Source organism: Chlamydotis macqueenii, chromosome 1 (assembly GCF_036417535.1).
Source record: "Chlamydotis macqueenii isolate bChlMac1 chromosome 1, bChlMac1.mat, whole genome shotgun sequence".
NCBI classification, from domain to species: Eukaryota; Metazoa; Chordata; class Aves; order Otidiformes; family Otididae; genus Chlamydotis; species Chlamydotis macqueenii.
In genome coordinates, this window is record NC_141556.1 from 108,282,043 (window position 1) to 108,294,358 (window position 12,316).

A 12,316-nucleotide genomic window follows, 5' to 3' on the forward strand; every position below is an offset into this window, starting at 1 on the left:
TTATTATAAAGGCACAGCCCTACTGACTTTACCTATTACTTAGAATAAATAGTGGTATAGTGTCAATTCGGCTCTTTCCCCTCTCTACTTTTTAATGTAGATTATTGTTACAACAAAAACTTAGTGCACCAAGGCGACTGCCAGTTAGGCAGTCTCAGTGTGCATCAGTGTACAGTATACATTCATATACAAGCTAAAGCATGGAGAACCCAATACCACTAAAAACAAACTGGTAACAGCCCTACTAAAATATCTGCTGCGCTCATCCAAGAGCCAATCACCTGGTCTTAGAAGAAAATCATTCATATGTACCTTTACATATACCTAATGTCACTAGCTGCGAATAAATAAACACTTGTTCACTTACACATGAATGGGGAAAAGAAAGATGTTTTTTCTTGAACTGCAACACAGTAAGACCAGCTCACATACAAGTAAAGCACTGTGCTACCCACATTGATATAATGTCCCATGAAACAGTTTTAAAGCCCTTTGAAATCAGTCTCAGGGAAGGACTCCTTTACTAAATCAACACCTGGAATGTCTTGTGGTATCAATCAGGATGTTGAACTACTGCTTGTTGGACTCACCTCTCTGTTGTATAACAAGGGGACTTTGTTCCACAACAGTGGCACTTATGACACTTGGAAATTCCTAAATCTTAATTACTGTTACTGTTTACACTGTAGTTTCTACTGACATCCCGCTGTCAGGTAAATCCTTCAAGGTAACTCTGAGTTTCAGGCACACTGTTACAAACAAATGTGAGACCCTCGAAGTTCAGGTACTGCCCATCCCGCTTTGCTGCATATTGTTATGTCCACTGTTTCTCTCACAAGGATACACCTCTTCTCACACTGAAATTCAGAGTCACCTGCTCCAAAAGAGCCTTATGGAAACCAGCAGAGGATGCCAGCGCTGTCTCTTTGGCACTCTGACTGTGTCCTGCAGTGCTCAGGACTGTGGGAGCTGTACTGGGCAAACCTTGGTGCTTTTAGGGCAGCCCACAGCCCACCAGCGATCAAAAACCCCTCAAGACTGGCCAGGTATTCAAGTTGAAAAAAATATATAAAAACTTAATTTTATTACAGTATAACATTACTATGATTTACAGGTAACAGCACGGCACTCTTACACTTCAGTTTACCCCCAAAAGTTTCTGATAAAATAACAGCTAAAACCATTACATCATGGTTTTCAAGATTAAGATCGAATCCTTATGCAAGCCTTGATATCCTGATCTGTGGTCACACGTAAATGTATTTCCCCTTCTAATCTTCTCTCTACCCACATGGATTTCGTAAGCGTGGGAAATCCCATTCTCGTATCAATTCTCATAACAATTCTCATTTCCCTTATGTGTCAGGCCACTTCTCCAGAAAAATTCCTCTCTAACCGCTCGCTTAAGAGCACCGCTCCCTTTCAGGTGGGACAAGATCACATGTGGCTTTCGCAATGCGGTATGTTTAACTATTAAAAAAAGCTCTCTGAAGATTACAAAGACAAAAACTCTGGCTGGCTGGAAGAAATTTAAGACGCATTAGGAATTCTGCACTGAGGCTTGTAATTCCTGTAAACTGATAATCCCTTTCTAAATGGACTTGACAAGCCGGTATCTAAGCCTCCATTAGGAAACAAAGGGTGCTGAGGCAAAGCACATCACCTACACCTGGGGGAAAAAAACAAAAATCTTTAATAATATTTTTCACATTGCTTGCATCAGGATGACTTCGAAAATGTGCTCTTTTGTAACATAACACTTTAAATACATACACTGAACATTAAACGTGTGTATATGCTGGAAACCTGTCCCCAGCAAGCCCAGGTTACGAGGCGGGGGTAACCCCATCTTGAAAGGCAGCAATGATTCTTTTTTAATCTTGAGAAACGTGTACAACATCCGACACTTCACCTACTCCTTCCACCCGCAGCTACCACAGCGCTGTACCCCACCGCTGCCTACAACGCCCGCAGTGGGCTATAACGCCCCCCAACCGCCACAGCTCAGCCTTTTTCGGCTTTTTCAGGCCGGCAGCCCGCCCGCTCGCGCTCCCGCGTTGCTAGGACACCGAGCCCGCTCCGTAGCAACGCGCGGCGACGCTTTACGGCAGCGGGGGGGGGGGCGCCTCCCCCGTCCCCTCCCTTGGTGGGAGCCGGCGGCGGGGGCGCCGCCATGTCCTCGCCGGGGCGGTCCGAGGAGGCGGACCGGACGCTGTTCGTGGGGAACCTGGAGAGCCGCGTGCGGGAGGAGATCCTCTACGAGCTCTTCCTGCAGGTGGAGGGCGGGCCCCCGGGGGCGGGGCGGGGCCCGGCCGCAGGACAGAGGCCTCGGCGGGGCCCGGCCGGGCGCGTTTTGTCCTCTGGGGCCGGGAAGGGTTGAGGGGAGGCCGCGGGCTGCGGCGCTCTGCCTCGGGGAGCGGCCGCGGCAGGCTCCGCCGCAGGAGCGAAGGCAGGGCCCAAGCCTGCGGGCAGCGCTCGCGGCGGGGGCCGGGGGCCGGGGGCCGGTGCGCTGCAGGTGGGAGCGGCCCCGGTGCCGCCCCGTCTCCCCTTCCTCGCTGCAGCCTCCGCCCGGCTGTGCAAGTTGTGGTTCCGCGGAGGGGCCCCGAGTTAGTGGGGAAGGTGAATAACTTAAAGATGTTTTTAAAATCAGGCAGGAAAAAAATCTTTTTTTTTTTTTACGCTTTTTTAAAGATATTCTGAGCAAGAAATTTTTTTTTATCAATATTTGATTGAGAAAAACTAATGCCAACTCTGAAAATGCGTTGAGCAAAGTTGAAATTGTTAACAGAGTGCAAGAGGCAATCGGCAGGGTGGGCTCTGGACTTCCGCCTATAAACGACCTTTGTCTCAAAATGTTTTATGTTTTCATGCTTGAGAAGATACTAAACATTCCATTGGTGGGATTTTCAGGGAGGTGGTGGGAAAATATGAAGTAGCTGGACTTGTTTCAAACCTGAGCTTAATTCTCTTTCTTTGGAAATAAGCTGTGCAAAGGAGGAAAGAACATGTCAAACACATAAAACGTTAAGACACTGACTTGGCTGCAGTTTTGATCTGACATTGACAGCATCTCTGGCTAAGGCAGGCTTATTAACCTGAAAGTAGTAAGAAGAGGAGGGAGGATATGGAGAAGAGGGAGCATTAGATCACTAATGTAAGCATCAAATTTCAAGATAGATTGACAACAGTTGCTGATTATGGGCTTTTCCTGTATTTGTTTATGGTGTGTTTGTTTTGTTTTTTCTTTCTTCTTTTTTTTTTTTTTTTCCTGGCATGATCCAGTCAGCCTCTGTGAAGCTAAAAGGTTCCAGACTCTGACTGGACAGTTTAGCTGGCAGCATGGTGATAAATGTGCTTCTACCAATCCACTAATTTCCCCCAGTCTCAGAATGAGCCTTGCTTCATTCTGGTGAGTTTGCGAAATAAAGAGTGCAAAAAAAAAAGAAGTGGGCAGAATCATCTGTTCTCTTGCTATTTATGTGAAATAAATAGCTAATAGTTAGTGAAATATCATTTGCTAATCAGAACTGTTTCTACTCACTTGTTTTATTCCACAGATCAGTCTAATACTTGGCTTGTTAACTAGGCAAGACCTCAGCATGCTACCCCCTTTGCATTGAAAGGCCTTTTTGTTTGGTATATTCTATTCTTTGGGTTTTTAGCTGATTCCATCTGTTCCTAACTTTCAACTTTTAACTTTTCCCAAAAATTAGCTGAGAAACAGTTGTCTTTTTTTTCCTCTTCCTTATTTTCTATACAGTATTCCTACCTGTTTCCCATACTAAACAGAAGTGTACTGTTTAACTGTAAATGTTAGGTTAAGAAAGCTTTTCTTACCAGGGAACATGAGTAATAGCATACAAATTCTGGTACAAAAGTGATAAAAGTAAACAGATGCTCTCAGAATGCAGTTTTGCATGACTCTTCTGCATAACCTGCAGCAGTCATCCCGCTGCTGACTTTTATGTGGGTCTTTAGGTCATCCCAATAACACCAACTTATCTTTTTCCTTCTCTTCATCTTGTTCTCACTCAGGTTTCTCTGTCTTTTGCTGCAACAGCATACGCTTCTCATTGCAGTATTGTCCTTTCTTGGAAAGTATACAGTTCAATATTCCTGCTATGGCATAGTCCTAAAGCTGTAGCTTCCCCTTGTCAAATTATGAGCAAGTATCTATTATTACTTCTAAACTATTAATATTTTTATTTATGAACAGGAAGACTACATATTTAAAAGACTGATCTGCAAAGGACCTGAGTTTGTTGCTTCTAGTTCTTGAAGAACCAGATCCTCCTCACTAGGCAAATAATAATCAGAAGACTGAATATATGTAATCTTTTTACAAACTGCAGTGTAGAGCAGAACAACTACAGAAATGCCTTAAGGAGCCAACTCAAGCAAAAATAAATCCCATCTTTAAAAGCAAACAAACAAAACCAACCCTAAAACAAAACAAAAAACCCTCACAGAAACAAACAAACAAAAAAAAACCAAACAAAAAACTTCAAGATATTTGGAAAGAAGAGATCAACATTTTGAAGATTCCCTGCACAGGACAATCTAGGTAGTATCCATTGTTGTATAGCCTGATCACCCTCTGCACCAATAATTAAAAATGGTACAGTATTTTTGATTTTTTATGTTTGTATGACTTCCCTACTGTCACCAGGGTTGGGGGGTGGTGTGTTTCATTTTTCAGCAAAAGCATCTTATTTAATTGAAGATTATTTTATACACAGCTGGCAAATGCATACAGCAATCAGATGTTATTATCACAGATGACAATCCTTAATATCTTCAGTCTGAGAACATGGAGGGTATAATAAGGGAGATGGCTCCACATCATCACTCTAAATGCTCAGAGCAGACAAACTGCAGATTTGTTGTTTGACAGTAATTGTTCAAAATGCGGAATAATAAAGTAGATTAGTTTCTATGGCTTATTTTCTTCATCTTAGCATATGCTGTGTGTTTATTTTGAATGTTTAACTGTTTATGCAGTTTAATTGCTGTAAAGCTGTTACAAGTTAACTTGTGTTTGCCTGAAGCCATAGGTGACTTCTGAGCAACTTTTACTGCAAAGTACCTATTATATCAGTAATAGCAGTGGAAGCCAGTTCTACTGATGAGTGCTGCTTTTTAATTCAGAACAATGAATTCTCCATCTATTACAGTAATTTAGACATTTAGTAATTTTTTTTTACTGATGAATTTTTTTGTAACTTATATTCACTTCATTTCTCATCTGGATATTATATCCTCCTAAAGTTAAGTTCTTGCATCCTTAATGCTCCTGAGCTGTGGCAGGAGAGTGCTGTTGGCCACATCTTTTCGCTCTGCTCAGTCAGTCGTACAGACACATAGTTTAATGAGAAACTGTTAATTTAGTGACTAATATACTGATTGCATCTTGTGTAGAGAAAATTCATCATCTGTGATATTTATTATGAAAATGACAGTTTCTTTTAAAATGGAGCCAGTATTTATGGAATATCACTGCTTTTATTTGGTTCTAGAAGTACTATGCAAGGATTAAAACTGTATGTAGGCAGAGATGGAACTTTTCAATGAAGATATTTCAGCCAAAGGGTGTGGCTTGGGGTTTGGTTTTGTTGATGGGGGCTTGAGGGTTTTTTTAGGGGGGGCAGCGGGGGGCAGAAACAGTATGTTGTCTCTGATGAGATAGGTGATAAGGTCTCTTGATTCCTTGCCATGCAGTTGTGATGAGGGTTAGGCAGTACAGAAAACTATTTCGTGGTGGTTCCAGAAGCACTACTCTCTATTCAGGTTTGCTTTCCCACAGTGTTGATGTTGCCTGTTTTAAGAATTTAAGCAAGAGTAAAATAGAAGCATATTAATGAGTAGGTGACTTTTACATAGCTGATATCAATTTGCCTATGCTCGGTCCCCTTTTAACGTTTGCGGAGCTGATTTTTGTTTGTAGAATGCTCAGAATTTGAGCTTGGGGAATGTGGAGAGACATTTTCAAAATTAAGTCGAGATTCCTATACTGAGAAACTTAAACTGTTTCTGACTATGGCAAAATATACATCATTATGAAACACTCAGAACAGAATGAAGTGTCAATCTCTGTTAATTGCTTTGAGAAAATAATACAAATTTTTTTCAGGCTGGACCATTAACCAAAGTGACGATTTGTAAGGACAAAGAAGGAAAACCTAAGTCTTTTGGATTTGTCTGCTTTAAGCACAAAGAATCAGTGCCTTATGCAATAGCTTTGCTGAACGGAATCCGTTTGTATGGAAGACCAATTAAAGTGCAGTATCGCTTTGGTACGTTTAGTAGTGTCAATGATTAATTTTGAGTCTATACATTTTTGGTTTTAAATGATTATTTTTGAATCCTGCAGTTATTTACAAAGATGACAACTTATAGTTGGAACAAATGACAGTCTTTTTTTTGTTTTTTTTTTTTTTTAAGAGACAAAAATTTCTTGTGGCTTTTCCTATTTTTTTTTTTTTATGTACTAGGAGAATACAATAGGTTGGTTCAGAACAGGATAACCTGCAAGCCAGCTCAGACACACTGTATGGAAAACATAGCAACAGAGATTTTCATGCCAGATTCCATTTAGGAATCAGGGTGTGACTTTAACTTACAGTCTGGCAGGAAAAGTTGATTCACTAAGTGCAGCAACTCTCAAGCTGTTTGATAGTTTTCATACTAAAGCCACAGAGTTATCAGAGCTGTTGTTTTAATTGGAAGAGACTGTAGGTCAAAGAATATAGTTGAGTCAGAGTCACATTCTTCATTTTATGAAAATAAGCCTTCTAGAAAGCAAATGATCAGGCAGCATTTGCAACCCAAACATCAAGGACTCATGTTCCCACTGTGCACTGTGCCACTCCTTACTTCAAAGGCTGTACAGACCAGTTGCTGGGTTTAAGTAGAATGGCTGAGGTTCCTAAAATCAGAAGCATCTCCCGTGTCGGTAACTGAATGGGAATTTTTCTATTCTTGATTTCTTCAACAGCCGTGATTCATGCTTCTGTAAGTGAATACATGATAAATGAACATTTTCAAGCAGTAAAATGATGCTATAGATTATCTGCCATAAAATGGCACCTTAACTTCATATACTACCTTAGATATTCTAGAATGCTACAGATGACACAAAACACTTAAGTGTGTTTTTAACTTGTTAACTGAATAGTTGTAACTGAATAGTCATTATGCTTTTGTCTTATTTACAGGGAGTTCTCACTCATCAGAACTAAACAGCCCTACACATGGTTTTGAGAACTACATTGACCTATATTCACCTTCATATAGGTAACAAAGATCACCCGTGAATTAACTTCATAATTAAAAAAAAATCTTACTAAGAAAATTAGTTGATGTGGTAGAGCAATTTAGGCTTTTCATTAAAACAGCTGTTACATGCTTTAGTTGCATCCTTACTGACAACTTGCAACAGGCTGTAGTTAATTTTAATGCTTGATTGTTTAGCCTGCCAGAGGTTCAGTTAGGTTGAATTTTCCATTATTTGTTTCTGCAAGATACAAGACCATGAGAAAATAATGAAATAAGGTGTTTGTACTAACAATGTTTGCAGTTGTTAGGGGAAAAAAATCTGACAATGGAGATAATATTTTTAAACCCCACTGAGTTTATAGCTGTATTTTTGGTGTGTGTATGTACAGGCAGCTGTCATACACATATGAACGCACAGGTGTAAACCTGTTATAATGGAAGTCGGAACACCCCATATTCAGTATTTTTCAATGTTTCAACATGTTTATTTAAAAATGTTGCAGAACTCTCTGTGGAAGCTAAACTTCCATGGTGAAATCCAGAACTCTTTTGCATCTGCCTGTAAGTACCTGTGAGGATTACTCTTTAATTGAATCTTTGGGTGTATTTTCCTTGTTTTATCAGGTTTTTCATGGAAGTCTAGTTGTTAGTATCTCAATTCTCCTCTTGGATATTGTCATTATAGCGCAAGAGTTAAGTCTTAGCACTCTGGTAAGCAGTATATGGTGGATGTTTAGTCTTTGTACATTTGCTTGTTTTTTCTAGGTATCAAGAGCCTTATGGAAATCCTCCATTTCCTGTTACTCCTTTTCCAATGAACTATACTTTACCTCATGAATACTCAGGCTTTCAAAAGATGGTGAGTTTGTGTTAAAAGTTAAAAATTTGGGAGCTTTCTTATGAAGCTGAATGTGTTCTGCATTTCTACAAATGACGGTGCTTATTTAATGTCTCAAAATGTGGTTTAGGCTGCTAAATTTGATAGTATTAGGTCTATTTGTTTTACCATTTTAGCACTTAAGGGTACTGTAATAACAGGGGATCTACCAAACCAAACTGTTTTCTTAGTGCAGGAATGTCTTGAAGGTATATGGCATTATAGGGAGGCTAAAAATGTCGAAGTCTACAGATGGAGCTCTCTCCTGTACTGTGTTCCAAATCAAATCCCCTTGGTGAGACAAGCTAACCAAGTAAAATTACCATCATGCAAGCAATAGCTTCTTCATGTACAGCTAATTGAGTCAGGGAGTCTCTTAGCTCTTCTACTCAATTCAGAAATGCCCAGCAGAAGTTTGAAGTGTCCTAAAACAAAACTGAAAATTCGTCCAACAAATCACCAGTGCCCAAGTTAGGGCAAAAACAATCTGAGGGTTTCTGGCATGAACCTTTTACATGTCCCTGCAGTTCTCACATTCATGATTTACTTTCACAGCAGCAGACAGTGAGAACAGGTATTCCACTTCCCATCTAACCAACTTTGGCACACTGGGCCATTCTTGTCCTAATCTTTTTTTTGTCTGAGATATTCTGCAAGGCAAGGGAACTGGTCTCTTCAGATGGCACCCTGTGGGCCAAACCCTACTCACCAAACACATCATGGAGCTTCTGAATTTGATGAGTAGGGATCAGTAGGACTGAAGAAATCCAGCATTTAATGTGAGGTACCAACTGTGAACAGTTCTGCTGCCACCCAGTCTGACTAGGGGATGGCCAGCCCTTTGAAACTGTAGAAGGGGTGAAGTCTGGATAGATTACTCTTGCTAGCTGTGATCTGAGCAGGAAAATAGAGAGGGTCTGTTCCCTGTTGCACAGATGTGGTGGTGGCCTGCCTCCTCTTTTCCCAGGCCATGCCCTCAGAAGAGGTGGTGCTTGCACAAACTTTCCCATCCACTCCACTGTAGCTGGAAGGCTTTGGAGTGGATCATCTCCCTCGCTGTGCTTGCCAGTGAACCCACTCTCATTAACAATGCAGTATGTAAACACCAGACCAAACTCCGCAGACCAGCACACAGCCAGCTTCATCCCGTTTTCTCTTGCTAGAAGGGATGGTATTGCAGTATGTCTCCAATGCTACTTCGCTGCAGGTTCAGGGGGAAGCAGTCAAGTCACAAGTCACATGTACACCTGCACACATGCACCTTGCCTTTATTTGGGTGAGCCAGGCAGGTTACTCACTTAGAGTCTGCCTGCACGTGTAACATACTCAGACATGCCCTGCATCATTTCTCCAGTTACTGCCAGTCAGTAGAAAGCCGCTCTGTTCTGACCTTTGCAATTCTATTTCTGTATTTGGGCTGTGCATTTTGTATAAGAGGGACTCTTGGGATACTTTAGGGACTGTAGCAATAAGCTGGGCATTACTGCATTTTTCCAAGTGCCTTGATCTATGGATTTACTATACCTTGCTGGAAGGCCTTGTTCCACGTTAACTTTAAAATTAGTTAAACCAGGTTAAAAAAATTGCAGACGTGCATGTCTTTACATTAACAAGAGGCACTGCAGTTACCAATGTTTATAAAGGACATAGATGAAGAAATGAAAGAAATTTGATTACCTTACACAAGGACTAACTGGCAGTTTAATCTTAAATCAGATTACGTCTCTGTTCTGACTTTGCCATGAAAAAGTTGTCTACTTTTTCCAACTATACAAGTTGTTATAATAAAATACATAAGCTTTATTCTCAAACGTTCTGTTATGTTATTTTATAATTTATCTGTATTTTCATTGTATAGGCTGTAATGCATGCAAAATTAAACTCTTCAGAACTTCCTCTTTACAGTGTTAACAACTCAAGTTTCTGTTTCTCTAGATGAACCATGTTTTAGCACAGCAGTACACAGTACAGAGTCCAGTGGGTCAACAATTTCCTTACTATCAGATGACTTCATCACTGCCTTCAAATTTATCCTTTTCTCCCTATCAGAATCAAGCTGCAAATTTTAAGTCTGCACAGAGTTCTTTTGATTTGGCCCTGCCACATTCAAGTGACTGTGAAGTGAACCAGGTGGATGAAAGCACCTCTAAAAGAAAGAGAGAACAGCAAAGTTGTGACAGTGACACTAGTATTGAGGATGACCAAAAGAGACAAAAAGACCGTGACCAAAAATACAAGAAGCGCAAAGCCAAGAAAAAGACGCATTAATACTGTGTAACTGGATTCATCTTTTTTAAAATTATATTTGCTATTTTTATTTGAGAGAAATTTAATCTTTCATCTTTGCACTTTATTAAAAAAGGAATGCTCAAGATTCCTATTATTTTTGAAATGTGTTATGCGTAAACTATACTGATACTTTATTTAATCTCAACCTAATTAAAGAGGAAAATACTATTTAAGGTATAGGAAACATTTAAAAAGATAAAGTTTTCCTAATAAAGGAAAAAAACTAGTTGGTTCCCCCCAGCCCCCAAAAAGAATAATGGAAGGCTACTATTTCACCAGTGTAGAAACTTTATGAAAAAACATTAATTTTAGCCACTCATGAAGCATATGTATAATTTCCATCACTTATGGAATGCATTTTTGTGAATGGTGTAAGAACTTTCTGGAGCCATTGAAGAAGTGAGTAGGCCAGAAATTCTAAGTAAATCATCTAAATCAGAGATGTCCTAGTCACTGAAGTATCAACACCTATAACTTTTTCTCTTTTCTGATTTAGCTCTGTTCTTACTTTTAGTCAAGATCGCCTTGTATGGCTGTTGGAACTGTTTTTTTCCAGTTGTAAATTTGAGGTAAAATACAGGCATTTGCACTAACTACACGACTTATACGTATCAAAACTCAAATGAATGTATGTACTTTATGGCTGCAGTATGTACTGACTACATGCATATATATCTTTCTCTATAAAGTTACCCTCTGGTGTTTTATTTGCTTATTTGAGAATCTACATGTTCATTGTAACAAATAGATGAAACATTTAATGAGTATCTAATCTAATTGGATGTGGAGTGGAGTTAGTACTACCTCATAAGAAGAAAAGTTTTTCCCTTGTTTAGCAGAGGAAGAATAAACTATTTCATACTGTGATGCATCAGAGCAGTCAAATGACCTATTTTCTATCTTTCGCAACTGCCACCAACAACCTATAGACAGAGGTATTGTCTTATACAATACCAAGTACAGGTGAAACACTTTTAAGATCCTGTTATATGAGAAAGCTATTGCTTATAGTTAAGTCTTCTGTTCAGACTTGACAGTCTTACTGTCAGGTTCAAATTGAACCTGACAGTAAAAAAGGATTGAGGTTTTATTAAACTCAATGTTATAACCTAGAGTTTTCTTGGTTATAATGTTGGGTTGCTTGAAAGGAATAATTTTCATCCTTACACTGTTACTGAGAAAGAATATCCAAATTTACTGGTTTAAAGGTGATGTGTTTTATGAGCCCAAATGAGTTTCAGAAATGGAAGAACGTTTAGCTTGTAACAATTTCTCTCTTGTCTGATAAGATAAACCACAGCTAATAAAATAACTTTCTCAGGACACTGCTTTTAACTTCCTAAAGGGTTTACTACTTTAACCTAAGAGACATTTCTATAACACCACACAATGGCACCCTTGAAATGTCATTCAACCTTCTCTAGAAAGAACATATGTTAAGGCTTGTACCTTAAATAAGATATGCCGTATGTTTTAAGAAATTTGCTAAATCTTCCCTATCACTTTCCCTTTTTTCCCCTCTACCTTTCCACATAAACGCTTGTTCCTTTGTCTTTTTAGTTATTTTGTTTTTTCCTCACCAGTAATTTTAAGACTAAGCTATGTAGATGTGATCCAAATTCTATTGGAAGATACTGCTGACATTATACCAATAAGTCGCTGATCACAAAAGTTGCCACAATAATGGAAAAAGTTAACAAGTAAAATACACTGTATCTCATTAAACCTATTCCCTATGTTAAAAAAAAATACAATAGAGGAAGAATATGTTAACATTAGCTTAAATTAGAAGTGAAGTTCATCAGACAGAAGACAGATGGATGCCTAAAACAGAGTTGGCCTACAGAAAGAGAAGCTCAGTCAGGTTTATGCTAA

General features: G+C 39.4%; 1 protein-coding gene across 6 annotated transcripts; it reads left to right on the forward strand.

Annotated features, from left to right (window-relative positions):
- The first annotated feature begins 2,129 nt into the window (after positions 1–2,129).
- RBM11 (RNA binding motif protein 11) lies at positions 2,130–11,133 on the forward strand. Of its 6 annotated transcripts, none has more exons than XM_086763907.1 (8): positions 2,155–2,275; positions 2,985–3,154; positions 3,283–3,409; positions 4,217–4,618; positions 6,131–6,293; positions 7,215–7,293; positions 8,041–8,134; positions 10,088–11,133. In XM_086763907.1, exons 4-8 carry the CDS (start codon positions 4,616–4,618, stop codon positions 10,418–10,420), a joined length of 672 nt encoding a protein of 223 aa, XP_086620033.1. In that variant the 5' UTR covers positions 2,155–2,275; positions 2,985–3,154; positions 3,283–3,409; positions 4,217–4,615; the 3' UTR covers positions 10,421–11,133. The 6 variants fall into 6 exon arrangements, with proteins under 6 accessions (XP_086620018.1, XP_086620059.1, XP_086620033.1 ...); XM_086763916.1 differs by lacking the exon at positions 2,155–2,275 and adding an exon at positions 2,292–2,619; XM_086763898.1 differs by lacking the exon at positions 2,985–3,154.
- The last annotated feature ends 1,183 nt before the right edge of the window (positions 11,134–12,316 follow it).